General features: G+C 42.7%; 2 protein-coding genes across 2 annotated transcripts in view; one reads left to right on the forward strand and one right to left on the reverse strand.

The window, feature by feature from the left end:
* Nucleotides 1-2,101: 2,101 nt before the first annotated feature.
* Nucleotides 2,102-12,476, reverse strand: slc6a4b (solute carrier family 6 member 4b). Its single transcript, XM_056593187.1, has 11 exons — nt 12,230-12,476; nt 11,554-11,692; nt 11,086-11,220; nt 9,488-9,591; nt 9,056-9,183; nt 7,751-7,863; nt 6,761-6,892; nt 6,159-6,258; nt 5,881-5,981; nt 4,439-4,606; nt 2,102-3,099 (listed from the first exon to the last, which is right to left on the reverse strand). Exons 1-11 carry the CDS (start codon nt 12,454-12,456, stop codon nt 3,019-3,021), a joined length of 1,428 nt encoding a protein of 475 aa, XP_056449162.1. The 5' UTR covers nt 12,457-12,476; the 3' UTR covers nt 2,102-3,018.
* Nucleotides 12,477-19,333: 6,857 nt separating this feature from the next.
* The window catches only part of sgsm1a (small G protein signaling modulator 1a), a 37,153-nt gene continuing 36,667 nt past the window's right edge, over nt 19,334-19,819 (forward strand). Inside the window, exons 1-2 of the mRNA XM_056593298.1 lie at nt 19,334-19,471; nt 19,569-19,612. Of these exons, the coding sequence (XP_056449273.1) occupies nt 19,453-19,471; nt 19,569-19,612 (63 nt within the window). The 5' untranslated portion in view covers nt 19,334-19,452. The remainder of the gene's footprint in view (nt 19,472-19,568; nt 19,613-19,819) is intronic.

Here is a 19,819-nt window from a genome sequence, read left to right on the forward strand (position 1 = left end):
TAGTTATATACTATGAAGGTCTCAACTCAATTCTACTTTCAAGTTATTTTTATGTTTTAAATATTACAGATTAGGAGAGAAAATGTATGTATATTTTTTTATATGTATAATATGTTAACAATCCAATTACATTCAATTATGATGATTATTATTATTATTAATATCATATTGTAGAATATATTTGCCGTTTTCTAAACAAAAAAAACGTACAGAAGGCTTTGAATCATAACATTTCTATTTTGTCCTATCAAATGAAATCCCAACATATCTGTGTAGCTGATAATTTCCTCGCATCATAGCTGTTGTGTGAAAGAACACAAATCATTGCATCTGTGTGTGTTTGAAAACACCTCAGCTGTAACATGTGTGTCATGTGGGCCTTTGATCAGGGCTATCCTCAACCAGGAGAACGAGCTAGACTCTAGTGTGTTCTAACTAGTGTGTTCTTATTGATATTCTACATCGTTAAGAGGACCTTCCAACTAAACCTGTGTGAATAACTGCAGGCCAAACGGTTACAACATTAGTGTGTGTGTGTGTGTGTGTGTGTGGTGTGTGTGTGTGTAACACAAAGAGGAGGGCAACCTGTTTAATAAAACATTTTATTAAAAGCATTTGAAGGTGAAAGCCGTTCTCTGCCTGTATGGAGATGAATTCTGGGTCTTGCAAATCAGCCTGTTAATTAAAATAGCCCATTGAGGTGAAAACATCAAGCTTCCAACGACACAAGCCTAACACGACAGGAGATGAAAACACGTATTCGATACATACCCTGTCATTGCATGATGGTGCAAAAGACTGTTATGCCATTGTTTGTGCCTCAGTTTTAGCTAAACCTTAAAAATACCTTTGAGTAAAGTCAACAAGATCAGACAACATTAGCTGTACTGTCAATTATCATTTTTTTTGTGTGCGGCTTTTGACTTAAACGTATTCATGTGATGTTTTAAGCTTGCATGTTGATGAGATTTAATTCAGAATGGAGCACGTGCACACACACACACACACACACACACACACACACACACACACACACACACACACACACACACACACACACACACACACACACACAAACACCCATTTCATATGTTTTATATTCATTACACAATAAATATGATCGCCAAACAGGAAGAATGTTATTGTCCAACTCCCGCACCTAAACACATGTTTTACAATATTGAATTTAACATTTATCTACAAACAAGTTTGAACAGTCTTTTCTTAGATCAGAATATTTAGATAAAATATTTTTTCTTTGGAGAGGCACAATATCAATACAACATTTACATCGTATGTACAAATAACAGATTTAAGGCAGAGAAGGCAATATAAGTTAGCTGGAGGTGTCAGACAAAGATCTGTCATCTGTTTCAAAGTGGTTGGAGGTGCGGATGGAACTGCAGCTCTAGGGCTTTGTAACGGGCATGGAGCTGCAGAACGGGTTACTACTGTAACCAGTGTTCTTAGAGTGGAGAGACCCTGTTCACTTGGAGCATCGGCCTCCACGGTGGGGATACTTGAACATTTTAACTGACGTTCTCTGTCTGAACACGGCTGCTTACTTCATTACAAACATTTGGCGGGAAAAGAATACTGTATTTTGAATCCACAGAGTGTGTTAACCTACATACATTTACATAGTTATCATTGAGTATTTAATATAAATCTGTCATACAGTTTCTACTTAAGCCATATCTGCAAAACCCTTCAGTCACAAACAAATCTATAGTGTATGGCGCACAGGAAACACCAGTTTGTCTTGGCACCAAAACAAAATGCTGTTTTAATTGAACAGCTGACCAGAAGGGAAACTTGTGATTACTATATTGACAAAATATTAGTGACAGATTAGTGACACATTTAAGACACACAAACCAACATGCAAAACACAAACCCCACCATCAGTATAGAGATGTCATGAGGTCTCGTCCCTCCCCAAGTTGTTTCAATTCTTTACTTGTTGAACAGGACAGGAACTGACTTATATGAATATTTATGTTTGTTGTAGTTTTTCTTAAATCAATAGAATGAACTAACTGTCGCTGTACATAGTATGCATTCAGATCTGACCAATCAGACCGACTTATTCATTGTTTGGGTTCTACATAGCACAGTCAAAGCACAACAGCATAATGCAGTAGGATTATACTTTTTAAGCTCAGGTGTAACCTCTTCAGGATGCAGTCCCCATGCAATTAAAACCCCATAACTTTCTGAGCCAAACACTTCCTATTAATAGTCGGCTCTATGAACACTGCATAGCTGGATCCTGATAATGAAGGGGCTTCAGAACATCCACAGCTACCTGCTAAGCGGTATAGATATAGCTACCTGCTAGAGCTATGGATACAGCTACATAGTAGATCTATGGATACAGCTACCTGCTAGAGCTATAGATACAGCCAAACAGTATGGAAACAGCCACCTGCTATACAGTATGGATACAGCTACCTGCTATATGGTATTGAAACCGCTGCCTGCTATACGGTATGGATACAGCTACCTGCTAGAGCTATGGATACAGGTACATGCTAAACAGTATGGATAAAGCTATCTTCTAGAGCTATGGATGCAGCTACCTGCTAGAGCTATGGATACAGCTACATGCTAAACGGTATTGAAAAAGCTATCTGCTAGAGCTATGGATACAGCTATCTGCTAGAGCTATGGATACAGCTGCCTGCTAAGCTGTTTGGATACAGCAACCTGCTAAACGGTTTGGATACAGCGACCTGCTAAACGGTTTGGATACAGCTACCTGCTAAACGGTTTGGATACAGCTACCTGCTAAACGGTGTCACTGCATCAATCAACATTACAAACCGCTATTTACAAGCCACCGCCAGCTGTAGACAAGAATGTAGACAACAGTCGAGCATTGCATACATCCTGAGTGTCTCAGTAGACCAAAATACAATTAAGGATTGGGACTTTTGATGGGTGTTCAGCTAAATAATACACATGTCCGAGGCTGTGTTGAGTTGAAAAAGACAAAAAAAGGGCCATGTTCTCTGACTACGGTATGTTTGCCATGTTGAGGGCATCTCTGTTGATTTCAGCGAGTGTTCTCTCTGGTCTCAGACATACTGCCAGGCGCTGTGGATTAGAAAAGCATATAGTATGGATAGTAAAGACAACAAAGCCAACAATGAACACATTACAGACAATAAACCTTTCAAACAAGAAGACCATAAAAAACATACAATGGGGGCTTAGGGGGAAGAAAGCATAAATGTGTTATTAAAGGGATGCTCAGACATATTGGGAAATAAAGTAATTTTCCACTTGGTCAAACGAGAAACCATGTTATTTTCCTTAAATCAGCCATGCGCCTCAAATCAACCGACTTAGCATTGTACCAAGTAAGCCAAAATCCATTGGGCAATTGAGATGGATCAATTTTGTCAGTGAAGTGATGGCATAATAAACCCATTAAGTCTTGAGTTTGTGCGTCTTCCGTCCTTGTGCGCTCGCTCGCTGTGTGACGTCACCAGCATTCAACCGAGCATAGTTTGGAGAAAATTGTAAAAAGTACCAAACCAGAATATGTAGCTCTAAGATAAGAGGAGATGTTTTTTTGGTATAAAGAGTCACGACTCACAAGAGACAATTGAGATCTCGAAAATATACCAGTACAGAAAATCGAATCTGTTAAAAGACCTATTAGAGTTTTGGAGCCTGAATCTACGCCCCAAAAGACCAACTGGAGGTCCTCAAACTGGGGGGGGCTGGGTTTCTCGCTGGAAGGATTGGGCTTAATTTAAAGTGTGCTTTTGATCCTGCCAGCCTGGTTCCACATGTTGCTCAGGGAGTATTTTTGGACAGCAGACCATACTTTTCAATGGCTATGCAGCACGTGACTCAGAACGAGCAAAATGTGATGATTACAGGAGTGTTGGTGTTTGCTGTGTTGAACCGTTGCTAAATGGACTGTAATATTAATGTGCCTTCCTCACGGTGAACACTCAAAGCGCTTTACAATTTCTGCCAGTCACATTAACCCACTCTCCCCCACACACTAACACACAATTAGTGGGTGTCTTGCTTAAGGGCAACTAGGACAGTTTCTCCTTGCAGAAAACCTACCTAAGAATTTAACCTCCATTGAACTCTTTACATTACTACTACTCTACAACTACTGTTTTTCTGTAGACCTGATAAGTCTTTTATAGTACTATTGTCCTGTACTTTCTGCTGTCACATAATTTCCCGCCTGGGAAAAATAGAGTGTGTTATCTTCTAGTTTCTAAAGGTTCTTGCACACTGCCTCGGCCATCACCAACCTCGAGCCAGTGTGCCTGGTAGTTGGTTGTTGGCTGTTGTCGGATGAAGTCTATTGATTGCAAATCATTGTTGATTCGCCAACTTCAACCAGGGTTCTATAGTGGGGTTTTCATGTTTGTTGCCTTAGCTAGTCGAGCATGGACCTACACACCTGTTTGAGTGAGCCGGGGGTCCACACCAGCTTGTAGACCATGTAGATGGGAATCCACATGAAGGAGGAGAGCCCCACCATGTAGCCCACCATGATGCTCCAGTCTGGGTACTTGTACTCAAACAGAGTGAGTGGTTGGGGCCTTACCAGGGAGCTCACTATTATATACTAGAGACAGAGACAGAGACAGAGACAGAGACAGAGACAGAGACAGAGACAGAGCACATTGATTACTCAGTGCACAACCGGTGTGGAGCCTCATCCAGCGACACCCAGAGCCCAATCAGTCTGACTTGGGCCAAGTGAGGCTGCCTAAACCAGCCATCACCACACACAATCAAGGAGATCTCCTACAGAATGGATCACCTGCTTCATGTCATGTTGTTTTTAAACTCTACAATAAAGCGGCTTTCAATATCACCAGCCTGTTTCCTGAGTCTGGAGGAGCCCAGTAAAAGCCACAGAGGTAGCATGATCATTGCTGCATTGGCGCCTAAAGTGGGGCCACTCCAGACCAGGATGGGACACAGAAGGACTGTCAGAGGACACAATGGGTAACACCCAGCACCACCCCTATCCCCAACAGCACAGTGGAGCTCAGCGGAGGACAGAAGCTACCATTCGCCGCTGAGAAGCTACCACCACAGCCCAATTGTAACACCACGTTCTCACTGCACGCGTCCGTCAATGGATCTCAATGACTTTGCATGGGGCGCTCTCGAAAAGCATCGTGGGTCAATCCGTTCTGTCGGCTCCGTTGCCTGCGTCAAAAGGTTGAGACATTTTCAATTTTTCAGGCAGCGACGGATCCGTCGGCCAATCAGATTGCGTTACCCATACGTCAGACACGCCCTCCGTAATCCGTCGACGGACATGTATAATGTGAACGCGGTGTAACGCTTCTACCCTCCCGCCCAGACAGCCCTGCAACAGGGGGGAGTGGGCTTCGGCTGGGGATTTTTCCAAGCCTCAATTTGGCGTTGGGTGTGCGTGGTTAATGGCTGGTTTAAGCAGCCTCACCTGGCCTGAGACAGATTGCAGTCTGGGTCTGGGTGAGGTTTTCACATTGAGTAAACAGTCTGCACAGGTTAAACCAGTAATCAAACACACACACACCACATCTCCTGCATGAAATCATGGATCACCTGCTTCATGTAACGTTAACTTCAAACTCTTAAACCGGCTTTCAATATCACCACCCTGCCATCTAGGTGGCGTGTAGCATGAACCTTGTAACACACACATTACACTTAACGACTTGAAATGTTTGTAAAAATTCTGCCTCTAAAAATAAATGAATGCATAATAATAATACAAAGAAAACACCTTGAGTGCTAGGCTGCCCCTCTAAAGGCGTTACCGTTGCATAGCAAGAGCTCACTTATGCTATGCCAATGTGGATCCATCGCTAGGTTCAGTGGATCTTGTTTCTGTGTTCTTACCGCAAGAAAGGCTGGACTGATGACCACCCAGCAGACCTTCCAGAACATTCCAGGAGGACTGCCCAACATGGACTTGATGTCGTTGCTGAAGCGGTTGATACCTGAAAGAGTTAAAAAATGGATAAAATAAAATAAAATAAAACATTTGCAACTATCTAATTGCTGGAGTACTTACTTTACTGTGTTGTTTTCAATGAGTGATTTCTTCTTTTTTCATTATGAAGATACATTTATTAGAAATATGGAATACAGCAGTTATGAGATGATTTCTATCCTACCGTAGAACCAGGAGACAGCAATGGCTTCCAGGAAGCCAACAGCAATGATTGAGGAGCCCACTCCGAATTCCTCCAGGAGCTTCACCACGTAGGCTCCACCCTTCAACACACAGAGACCATGTTCCAATGGGTCACTTGATCCCCATTCCCTTACCCCTATAAAGCCAACACTATATAGTGCACTATTTAGGGAAGAAGAAAGTAATTCCATCAAGGTGACTCGTATAAACACGCCTACACGTTTGAGAAGTCACTCAGGAACAGTTAATTTGCATAAAGAACCAGTGTGCATTCAACCATCTCTGTTGGATGATTCCGATGTTAATAAAAACCGCTTTGCATGATGGGAAAAAGTTCAGAATTGACATGCAGTTGTACTATTCTTTAACAGTACATTTTGGTTATAAAGGAGTCCCAAGTAGTGAACTATATAGGGCCTAAATAGTGCACTTTATATATCAAGCAGACCCATTCCAATCCGTCCAGTGATTCAGAGAGAAATATTAGCATCATGCAACACAAGCAGAAGAACACTCTTACATAAAAGTCACTGTTAATTGTTACGATTTTAACGCAAGCTATCAGAAAACAAGCTCCCTTACATGTGTGAGTGTGCTTAGCGAGCCCAGAAAGCATACAATGACTAGTAACAGAACGAAGAGTTCCCGTCGGTGAGCGAACGTGTCGGGGTATTCGTCCAGAACAGCTGTGATGATGGCTTCCAGCCCGCCAAACTGAAACCAAAGAAACAACAAAACACCACACAATCATGGTATGACTAGATTCTACAAATACAGAATATTGCCTGAACTGACCTAAATAGTAGTAGTGACTAGTTACGATTTAAAAAGGTACGATTTAAAAGCTATGATTTGAGGAAACTGTGAGAATATCTCCCTCTGTTCGCCAATCTCCGTTTTGACTGGCCTTGGCTCATTTCTGACAAATCAGAACACATTCAAATACAACAATGGCGGAGGGACAGTGAAGAAATGAGTAGAGAGTGAAGGCACTTTATTTGGGTGGTTTATTTTCAAAAATGTTGCTCTCTTCAGCTGGAATTTTTCAGCCCTAATTACAATAAAGAGAATTGAATTGACATGGCTCTTAAAACCATCTGAATAACATCCAACAACATTAGAGACACAGTGAGTAAGATTGGGCCCCAACCACTGAGTCCACTCTCCCTGGCACGTGCACCTGAGTGACGAGAACCACTGTCGCTCAACTGGATGGGTGGTGCGAGTGGGCGGGGTTTTGGGAGTGTCGATATTACCATTCTTAAACAAATTCGTGAACAAAGAAAGAGATACGGGCTGGAAAGCCTTTTCATTTTGTTAAAATATCAGTTAAAGGATGTTATTAATTGATAACATTAATGATCAGTCAGCATTGACAATGGATATTTCCAGGTTATTTAGGGGCTACATGAAATGTTACACATTGCGACTGTAACACACCAACTAATATCAACTGATCAATAATATCAACAAAGCAACAACAGAATGGTTTACTACGGTAAATAATGGGAAGAGACTCTGTTCTTAACCATTAGACATTAAGTTAAGTGCCTTTAGATTCGTTATTCCTACCGTGCTGTCGAGGCCTAAAGTGATCATCATCACAAAAAAGATGATGGCGAAAAAGGTGGAGCCCCTCATATTGGCGATGGCCTCTGGGTAGGTGATGAACAGTAGACTGGGGCCTGAGCAGGGGTGGAAAAGCTGCTGTTGGTGAAGAGGAATTTACACAGCAGGGACAGCGCTATCTCTGGTGGAACGTGGGACTATGATTTGATTTGATAGATGAGTTGACTCGTTCATATTATATATATATATATCCACCCTAGGCGGATGGGAACATTTGGAGGGTACATAAATGATGACTTCACTGTCTGATTATGAAAACTCGCCATATCTCACGGGAACACGTAGACGGAAATAAGGTCTGCAACGTTATTTGCTTGCTCGATTCATCGGCATCTCTGTAATGGACAGCACTGTAATTTATACTGAAACAAATGTTTCAAGCACCGTCTCCAGCCTGCGGTTTGCAGATTAGACAAAAGGACCTGTTGCCCTGGTAATTAATTAAGCAGCAGTTTAAGCCATTTCAAATTACAAGGAAGAAAAAAAAGTTTTTTTGACTGATTGGCAACATTTTAACCTAAAAATCTGCATCGTTCGTTAGGAAGAACGGACCCTTTCGTTCCTTTCCTGGGAGGTTGCTACGTTAATCAACCATTTCAGTTCCCCATCCTACGTGAGTCGGACCCCATCGTATCAAAGTCTTTGCCCTCCTGACTCCACGAGGTTCAGCAAAAATACGTGTCTTGAGCCCCCCCCACACTACACGGCAATCAGCGCCGACTCCAGCCACGACCCCCCCCTCTCCCCATCCTCCCCCTGGGTCGGCAGACTCCGTATCGGGAGGGTGGTCCCCTGGTGGGAAGAAGCCTTTAGTGAGGTACCATATGCACACAGCAATGTGGAACTTTGTCCGAGAAAATACAGATACATAACTTTTTGGTTTTTGTTTGTAATAACGTTATTAGTCCATAATTTGACAGACCATATGGCAGACTCCGTATTGGGAGGGTGGTCCCCTGGTGGGTAGAAGCCGTTAATGAGGTGCCATATGCACATACAGCAATGTGGAATTTATCCGAGAAAATACAGATAGATAACAGATACAGATACATATTTTTTTAATAACGTTATTTGTCTATAATTTGACAGACCATATGCATACTACATATGGCCTGCTTGATTATAGACAAAAAAAGCTTTTTTTCGTTATGAAAACAATGTCCCATCCCTATGAGCCCCCCCCCCATGGTTGGGACTTGCTGGTTTCTCCATAGTGATATGGGTTTGTATTGAGTGCTTTCTGCTCACCCTTGTCCCTGGCCACATCCGCCACCTCCATGTTCCTCATCTCAGCCATGTGGCCCAGCACCGTGAATATGACAAAGCCTGACACCAGGCTGGTCAGGCAGTTCACCAGGCTGGTTACTATGGCGTCACTGGGGCAGGCAGCAAACGGTCATTATGTCATACTAGTGGTGTCAACATCCAGTCAATGCACACCAACATGTTGAGAGACACTATTACTTAAAGGTGTAATAGTAGTGGTGAACACAGCGGTAGCCAAGGAGGCATACCTACATAGCAACCATTCACTTGATGAGCTACACCTGTTGCATCGATTAGGATTAGGACTCCTTGCTGATTGCTGCTAATGTCTGACAACTTTGACAATACACATTACTCAAAAATATACATGATAACTTGTCAATATTACTAAATGTAAGTTAGCAGAAGCCTTACCGATAGCAGTTGTTAGTGAAAGGGTTGTAGCTGGAGAGGGCCATGAGCACTCCAAACCCCGGACCCAGGGAGAAGAATATCTGAGCTGCAGCATCGACCCACACCTACACACACACAAATGTTACAACACACGTTATCACACACCTTACCCACATACACAAAACACAGAGACTTTAACAGCAGAATACAATATAATACATTTGTTTCAAAGTGCAGAATATGAGATATAATTTACTTCAATAGAATAACACTGAAGATAGAAGAGATGCAAAAATACAGTAAACATTTAGATAGACATTTTATGATGCTGTTGCCGATATATTTCGGTTACACAAATTAACAGTCTCCAGCCACCTCATCGAAGGAGACACTGCATTCTGTTCTTGTGTGATTTCGGCTCTCTTTAGTATAATACTCGCCCTAAACCGTTGGTTCGGTGAGAAGATGGATGGACAGCCAAGGAGCACGTCTGGAGACTGCTCCTCACCCACCTACACTATAGACTATTCCACCTGTGTTTGTACCTTGCTGTATGACATCTTGTAATAAACCATCTATTCGATCCTCTGATCCAACCTGTCAAGCTGCCTTGATTTCCCCTTCAAGAATTACTACCAAGACGAAAATACACAACGCAGAGTCTATACAAACTGCCTAGAAATAAGCTGATTTCTACAATTATTGAGCGTTACATAGTTTGTACTACATATGTAGAATATTGTATTGCTTATCAATAACAATTAATAATAAATAATACAAATTATAATACTATAAATATATTTATATTTTCCAACTCCTCCAAACACGGTATTGCATTTGAAAATATAGCATATATGTGGAGCTGAGGCGCCCTAGAACAGAGAACACAGGGCCGGAGCGGGTAGCCAGCTGTACACAGATCTAAAGAGGGGAGGAGAGACCAGTGGATACGTGCTGATGGGGGTGGGGTGGGGGGGCCTTTGTTAGTGGAGAAAAAAAATCTAAAGTAATTATGCATCTTATTATCCTTTTCTGTGGCTTATTTATGCATCTCATCTCGTCTGATCTCATCCATATTCCCTGAGTCCACAGCGCAGGGCTGGAAACACCTCTCTGTGGGCACCGATCTCCCTGCTCCTCCTCGCTCGGGTTTACACTTGCAGCGGGGATCTATGTTGATGTGCACTTTGATGGTTTCAAGTCTAAGCATTGAATGAAAGTAATGATTAATACAGGGCATCAAAATGTTAAACTGCCTTAATGGTTCTGCTGTCATGTGCCCAAAAACACAGCGATTCAAACTCTGGTTTGGCTCTAAAACGATCGGATAATACCTCTCACCAAATCTCTGCATCAGTTTCTTCTTTCTTCATGTAGTTTCTTATTGTGCGTATAAAGTACTGCACGTCAACATGCCTCAGGGAATCTCGAGAGCACTGTGAACCGTCTGATAAATGACAAAAACAAATAACGTGCGCACCCCTTTTACCCTCCCTGGATTACATTCATAGCCAGTAAGTTGCGGGGTCGCCAACAATCGCCTAACCCCGCTGTATTGGTCTTTGTGTCAGCCGGAAGCAGCTGCCCACACAGTGGGCGGTGGTGGGGGGGGGACTCACGCTGGTCTCCAGCAGCTTGCTCCACTGGGGCTTCAGGTAGAACACCACGCCCCTCCAGGCCCCCGGCAGCGTGGCCCCCCGGACCAGCAGGATCAGGAGCACCACGTAGGGCAGCGTGGCCGTCACCCACACCACCTGGGGACACAGGAAGGGTGAGCGGTGAAGAGGGAGACATGGAAGATTGTTGGAGGGTCAGGAGGAGCGAGGGCTCTCGTATTGAAGCCTATGTGTCCGAGATGTCCTTTGAATTCATCGAGCTGGTGTCCAGCAGTTTACTCCCCAGGGGGCTTCCGGTAGAACCACACAGGGTGTCTAACCCAGTTGAACAACCCCCTCACAGCCGTCGACCCCTGGTGAGGGTTCCCAACCCAACACTTGAGACATATATGATGATATATCATAATTCTAAATATAGTATTAACACAAACCGTTAGTGTTTGGGTTAGGGCTATTCAACAAGTGTCTGACCTTCCCCGACGTTTTCACGCCCTTCCAGAGGCTGAAGTACACAATAGTGAAGATGAGGAAGAGACAGAGCATGAGCTGCCAGCGAACACCGCCCACATCACGCAGTCCGTCGGCCCGGTGGATCTCTAGAACGTTCCTCCTGTCAGGGGAAACCAGACACGTTAGCAGACCGCTAACCACCCAGAAGAACCAAACCCCTATTGAGGCGTTTTCTTTGCAGCTCTGCAGAGGGCTTAGCCAGCAGGTCTACGATTGAAGATACAACACTGTCACGTATGCACAACTGCTGAATCCGGGTCTAACGCACCTCATTAGTCGTCAAAGCAACCTAATCATGAGGTTGAAGTCTTTCCCTCAATAAATCCATCCAAGGACCAACGAAACTTCAAACTGACAATTAACTCATCATCTGTGAATGAACTGGGATATGGTGAAGCTTTTTTCCTGATCACATTACAGATCGTTGATTTGGCGTCATCAATCATGCATTAAAACAATCAGAATCATAAGGGGTTGCAACATCATTTCCTGGTCAGGGAAATCTGTACACACACACACACACACACACACACACACACACACACACACACACACACACACACACACACACACACACACACACACACACACACACACACACACACACACACACACACACACACACACATCCACTTACGTGTAAAACTCCTCTGCGGGGGATTTGGAGGAGTTGGTCCATGTGACGTTGTCTCGGCCAAAGTAGTTGGTGCAGTCGGGGGTGTTCCAGGCGTTGTCGCAGTTGGTCCAGGGCAGGGTGGTGGAGAAGGAGGAGTAGAAGTAGAAGAGTGCCCAGGCGATGATGGTGTTGTAGTAGAAGGACACGTACAACGCAATGATGCAGATGGAGTAGCCGATACCTGACATGAGACACGTTTCATTCGTTCGTCAAGGGTTGCTAGTGCTTCTCTTTTTTTTTTTTTGCTAGTTGCTAGTGCTTCTCTTTTTTTTTTTTTTCTTCTCTTTTTTTTTTTATACATCGGTTCGCATTTTTGGCGGGGGTTGTTTCCCTCCATTAAATAGGATCAACACTCTCATTAGCAATTTAGACTTTACATTAAACATTAAATTGATATTTATAATACTTTTTTTATGCTAGAGGCCTATATATTATTATAGCAAATTATGAAATTTGAAGTTAGAATGTAGGCTATAGATTACATGATTCAAAACTCAAATTTTTTTTCTAAGATTTTTGAAATCAAAATGACATAAAGAGACATCGATGCAAGCCCTTACCTTTAAAAATTGGACAGATGTGTTTCCATATGGATATGGCGCCAGTTCTGTGGAACTGTCCTAGCGCGAGCTCCATGTAAAAGAGCGGGACGCCCCCGAAGATTGCCATCAGGATGTACGGAATAAGAAAAGCACCTGTAGGAGGGAGAGACGCTGCACCTCAACATGATGACATTTATTATGCATCCATTGTATCCGACTGCAATTATTTCGATAAGTAGAATGTATAGCTCCATGTAGACCTACAAGTGTCTCTGCAATTTAACAAAATCTGGCCAACTTTTATTCCGTCATCTGTTTATTTACGTCGTTTCATTTTCACATGGGCTAAGAGAGACACGGTAAGCCTTTTTATACTTTTCATATTCAAAATGTTTGTTTTCTTGTTCTACATTCTACATCCTGCAGAATGATTGATTCACTTGATTGATAGGCTACACTTTTAATTTGTAGCATATTTATTGTAATAAGTTTTTTGTTTTTTATGAACGTTTTAGTGCGCTCCAGCCGTACAAGGAAGGCTCAGTGCGCATTTCTATAGCAATACATCTGTAGGTTTTAATAAAATATTTAAATTGCTTAATCTAAGGTAATAAATAAATTGGATAGGCCTATATATAGGCCAATCATATCGGTCTCGGCCTCGATAGCCCTACGAATCAAATCAACTCTTTCAAATCAAATAGGCCTACCTACACTTACAAATTGTCACGAAACTTTTACAAAGGTCAACTGAACGTCTGTTGGGCATCTGTTGAATATCTTACCGCCCCCATTTTGATAACAAATGTATGGAAATCTCCAGACGTTCCCCAGGTCCACAGCGAAGCCAATGACAGATAAGAGAAAATCCATCTTTTTGCTCCATTTGTCTCGAGAGTCCGTCTGGGTCATGACCGGCACCGGAGCGGAGTTGGTGTTGGTGTACCCGAGTTTGGGTGACCCGTGGGCCGCCGCCGTTGATTCCTGTCCGGGCATGGTTGGGCGCACTGTGAACCAGTGTCTGTGTGAAGTTAGAAATACTGCCGGCTTCAAAGGGAAAGAGATTGTTTGTAAACCGGTGAGCGCTCAGAGTGGGAGGAGCTTGAGAGAGAGGTATGGATGCTACGACCACTTCAGTTACCTTGAAGCTGAGAGGAACACTATTAAGGCGTCTCACCCTGGAAGGATCACGTTGCGGCAGGACGCATTATTCACTCGGGTTCAAAAAGCCTTTATAGGTAGCAGTTGTCCAAATCAAATGCGTTTTGCCCTGGGACAATATAAATTCCATTATGGCTCTACATATAGACCTACTTTTTGAAATAATTCTCCTCATCTTTCAGTCAGACTGTTTATTGCCACTTATGTCCTAACCTCAGCCATTGGTCTATCTGATACAGGATTTACGATGAGAGGGTCCTTCCCCATGGTCAGAGCAGAATCCAAATGCTGCGTCCACCAACCAAAGCTTTTTTTGACACAATACTTTCATCAAAATTTTAACGAAAGCCTCAAAGCCCTCAATTGTATGGTGTCATAGCAGAATAGGACCAACCATAGTTATCTTACTCAACCTATCTATATTTTGAAGTGTTGTTCAAATCGTTGAGAGTATGTCAGCAAAAAACAAAGACAATCAGGAATACCCTTTATTTTTATTTTTTTTAAACGCGTTGCATTGTGTATTGTTCAATAGCTCCCTACACGATTCGTTATCGTTTTCATTGTCAAAGTGGGACTATCCCTAGTTGGGGTTAAGGGTCTGATAAACCAGTCAGGATCTCATGTTGAGCCTAAATGCTGGCAACATGAGATCCTGAGACGTCTTGACTTCCTGATGTCATGTTAATGTAGTTGGGTTAAAAAAATGGCACTCGTTAGGATAACCAAATTAAATTGCTTTGTAATCAAATCCATCGCTTTTGGGACACTGGGCTGCTATAAAAGAACAACTGGAAGGGGAGGATGAATCACACCGTCCAACATGTGGGAGATTGAAATGAAATGAGGTTAGCTGAGAAAATGGATTTGACAAAAATGATGGGACTTGGGGCATCCAGCAGCATACAGTTGTGGCTTCTTAAAGCCATAATGCATCCTAAGTCACTGGCCTTTCCACAGTATCACCTTTAACTGGCTTCACTGTTACTTTTGTATTATTTATTCAAGAGAGCAACACATCTGTATGCTGATGCTTCATAAACAACTAGGCCGTTCTCATTTGAGCTAACATCCTCAGCCTTGGCATACGTGTGTTTATAGAGAAGGGTTTTCTTAATGGTTATTACAATTCTTTCCAGAGTTTAGATTCCTTCTTCAAGGCTAACCAATCAGCCGTTGGTGGGAAACCAAAGGTACCAGAGCCAGGGACCGGGGGCCCCCTGAGGGCCCAAACCATCCTTTAGTATGCCATGTTGGCGTTAGCATACACTCCTGTCAATCTGCATCGCCAAACATTGGCAGATGAACATCAGAATGACAGCACATGTTCCAACATGCCCTTGTAGCCATTTAGAGACATGTCGACTCCAATCACACATGGAGCTGTGCATAGCGGGCGAGCAGACTGCTGGAGCCCCGCATTGAGGAGACAAACCCCCTCACACACACTAGATATGGATATGACAGCAGCGATATTTATTTGGTTGATTATTTGGCCATCAGGTTTTGGTTGGGATTGAGCTTTGTGGGTCTTTTTCAACTTTTTTTTGGGTGGGCTGAGGAGGGATAACTTTTGAGTGAGGGGATCTTTCCTGCATTGCTATAATAAGGATTATTTATTTCAGCATTTTATTAATGCCTTGGGACTAGGTGCTGGGCTCAGGGTAGAGGTAGGTATAGGCTGAGGCTTATCATATTTCTTCATGGACAATTCATGTACAGTGGGAGGTGAGGAGTAGAGTCTCAGGTAAGGTTATACTTATCCTTGGTAAACGTCCCTGCCTGCACTGGTTTCTCTGGGCTGGAAGACACCTGATGATGTCCCCGTATCGCCTCCTTTCAGAGCCATCCAGCCAACAGACCTGTCTCCTGCTGGACTGAGTACATAGGTCGGCACATCGCTTCGGAGGTTTCTCCCTCAGAAAAAAGGTTGTGAGAAGCTCAAAAAATGGCCACTGAGGCCGAAGTCCTGGCATTTGAAGTCCCATTACATCATCTCATCATAGACTGAGTCACGACAGGGGGGAATCCCAGGATCAAAAGCACATTAGTAAAAATCAATATGCATAACGAGGTGCCCTTCGTATATCTCCTGCACCTGTGTAATACAAGCCTACCAGGACAAAATCACATTTTACAGATCAAGAAGATTCAAGAAGATCAAGTAACAAACTGTTAGGGTTACCTAACCAGTAGAGTTAGCTATTAGTACATAAGTACCTCAAAGTACACGGCAGGGGACCATGGTCTAAATACAAACTAGCCATGCTTGATATAACTGAGTTGTGATATACATATTATCACCGTTTTGACAGTTCGTGATATTTAGATATTGAAGACTTGAGGTCCTGGGCACACAATACATTCATAGAGCAGGAGTCAAGACTAATTACATAATATAATTCATTGAGTTAGTAGGCCTAGCTTATATTAAAACTAGAAACTGAATTTCCAAGATTCATGACCATGTTCAGGTCAATAACAGAGTAAGTCAAATACAATTTGTAACCTGAATAGAAATTAGGAATAAAGGGGAAATAAATTATATTGTTTGACATCAAGGGGCTTGGGTCTCCTGCTGCTCCTCATCCTTTTCCACTCATGTCAGTCTTTGTTACCGGTCCATCCTTTCACTTGACAGGTTTGTGCTTCAAGCAGAACTCTGGTGCCCGAAGTCCACACACACACACACACACACACACACACACACACACACACACACACACACACACACACACACACACACACACACACACACACACACACACACACACACACTTGCGCGCGGGCGGGCACATCCACAAACACAAATACACACACTCACAAACCCACTCACATTATACCACATACGCTCCAACATCACCTTAGATATCTCTACATATAGCAAATTCTTAAACCATATAACTACATAAAACGTTATTTGATTATACTTTTCTATCATTGTAGTAATTGTTATTGTTATTGTTAAGATAACCGGCAGCCTTATCCATATGCCCAGATAGGCACCAATGCACCATGGATGTGTTAGATTATATGCGCCTGCTGCTGTATGATGTTTTGAGATTGTTTCCTTTCTACAATGCGCGGAGGTGCGCTCGTTCGGTTGGTTTGACACTGGCTCCCCCTTCTGGACATTATAATAAGGTCTTTCTTTGGTTTGAGCACGTAAAGTATTGAAACGTTTTTATGGGCCTACAATAATACTGAGTCTTTTCAGATGTTAAAACCCGTAGATAATTCATAACACATATTTAAGGACATGCTAATGTTCAAGTACAGGCCTACATGTGAGGCTTAAAGGTAATATATATTTCAATAGTTGTCCTTTTCGACCACAAGATGGCACAAAAGGTTATGGGGAGAGATAAAGTGTTTGGTTACTGTTGACATATAGCTTAAATAGAGCATCTATGCTTAAATATCAAATTGGTGAAATAATAATACCAAATATTCTTATCTGGTAGTAACCCAACATATGTATTTTCAATTGGAATATGTTGGAAAGAATTGAGTGCCATCCGTCTGCTTTTGAGTGAAATCCTCTGTAAGATTGTTTGATCTATTTTGGGTTTACTGGGCCTGCCTTCGCACCAATTTAGACTGCCCAGGCTCATTTCTGATCAGGTATTCTGCAATCTCATCTTCTCTCATTGGTGGAGAAACGTACGAAAGGGAGCAGAATGTACTGTTACTTAAAAGTATAAGTGGACCACCTGGTTCAGATTGGATTTGAATACTATGAGATACAATACATGCATGAGAATGAGTTACAACCCATAGAAAATTTGTTGGATTTTTTTTAAGCATATACATGTTGAGTATGGGCACTTTAATGAGTGATGTTGTTTATTGGATCTTCAGCATCTTTAACTTGAAGGTTAAGGTAGCAATGTGTAACATTATAACTAGCTTGTAGCTTAAAATGACCTGCCAATGCATAACTACGGTCAGTGCTGATCATTTTTTTTACAAATAAAATTCTGGCCAGTCCCTACATCTCTCTTTGTTAACAATTATCATACAAGTGACAATCCCAAAACCCAACTCACTCACGACACCCAGACAGTCATGCTACGCTAGTTAGTGTCACACTGTTGCCGTGGTCAGTTGGAGTGGATGGAACGCTGTTATTTGATTTGTTGACCTACTTAAAGGTTGTATCAGCGATTCTAGGCCGAAACATAAATGATCACATTCATCTGATCTTTCCTCACGATCCGCTAGCTTTCCACCCCATAAGCAGGCCGAAAAAAAACCTGTCTCTGTAGGCAGCCCATGCTCCGAGATCGTACGTAACACAAAAGCAAATGGTACTACCAACCACTCAAAACCAAAATAAATAGTATTCCAACCAATCACCGACAAGGGGTGGGTGTTGTTGGGTTTTGCGGTGCATCCATTATAGTTTTCACTGAATGCACGAAACACGGAAGGGAGGGGCGAGCTGGCTCTGTTTGTTTGAGACCTTGCTTCAAATACAAACAGAAGTGACGTCACTCTACATCGCTGATTTTGGGGGGTTTAATCTTGCATATTGTTTTGAGTTGTATTGATGTTTTGTATAAAATGTGCCACACACAGCAGCATTATATAAGTCTGAGGAAGCTTAACCCTCTCTCGGATGCAGCCATCAACCTCAACCGCTGCCCAGATGGAGCTCCACAAATTCAACCACACACCTTGTCATCAGTTTACCCTCTTGGTCTCTGTGTCCTTTCGCTGTTTCTCTAAAGGTGCTTTCGAACCTAAGCTGTTCAATTCATTAATTAATACCCTGCAGCGTTTCCGCCAATAGTAGAGTTTTGTTCAGGGTGGCCTCAACGCTCATTCACACGCTGTGTTTTGCAAACCAAAGAGCTCTGGGTCCGCTTGAAAATGAGGGCTCTCGGTCAGTTTAGGTGAACTTTGGTTCGGTTCGCTTCAGGTGTGAACGTGATCCGAACCAACTATTTTAAACAAGCCAAAAAGCAATGCATAGTAGATAGAATGTACACTTGCATTAAACTGGCAATAAATACATTCTGCAAGTTAGGCGAAACGTGAACTCTTAGAGATTAAAATGAGTCAAGGTCAGATGTGGTGCAATCAGGAGTTTAAAGCACTCATTGAATTATAGACGGAAGACTATATCAACGAATTGCTTGTGTTCACTCATAAATATACAGTTGTTTTTTTTATTATTCAGTGAATGCTGAAGTTTAGTTTTATTTGCTCCATTATTATTGTCCGTTAGGAAGAAAGCGTTTTGAGTTTCAGATTTTTTGTCCAAGAGACGTAACGCCGTTATTTTAGGGGGCGTGTGTAGGAGTACTGTCGCTTTAAGGGGCGTGTGTAGAAGTAATCGTTCTTTTTGGGGCGTGTGTAGGAGAACTGTCGCTCTAAGGGGCGTGTGTTAAAGGGGGGATCGCTGATGCACCTTGTGGCGTTCCACGAGCCAGCAGCAGATGCGACCAGTTGGACCTTCTGGTGAAAGTAGACTCCATGGTAACAGCGATGGCAGGTGAGGGAAAGCACATAATACACACCAGACACCTATTACACTTTTAAAATATGTTGTTAACAGGTTGCCCGTGTCACGTTTCTCTGTTATATTGTAGAATGCGAAACACGTCAGAGACTGGTGCGCACCGTCAAGAAGGAGGTGGGTGTTTTCATCGTACAAAATTAGTGACTTGGAAAATCAAACCTGTGCCACGGACACCCGCACCCATTTCCAGAGTTCCCAGTGCATGTCAACGCTTCTATACGGCGGCATTCCCAGTTCCCCTAGTAGGCTGTTCACGTGCTCATTACCATAAGTTGATATAGCCTACCTTATCCACTGCTTTTAAAGATTTTATTATTTTAA

The sequence above is a fragment of the Gadus chalcogrammus genome, chromosome 6 (assembly GCF_026213295.1).
Source record: "Gadus chalcogrammus isolate NIFS_2021 chromosome 6, NIFS_Gcha_1.0, whole genome shotgun sequence".
NCBI classification, from domain to species: Eukaryota; Metazoa; Chordata; class Actinopteri; order Gadiformes; family Gadidae; genus Gadus; species Gadus chalcogrammus.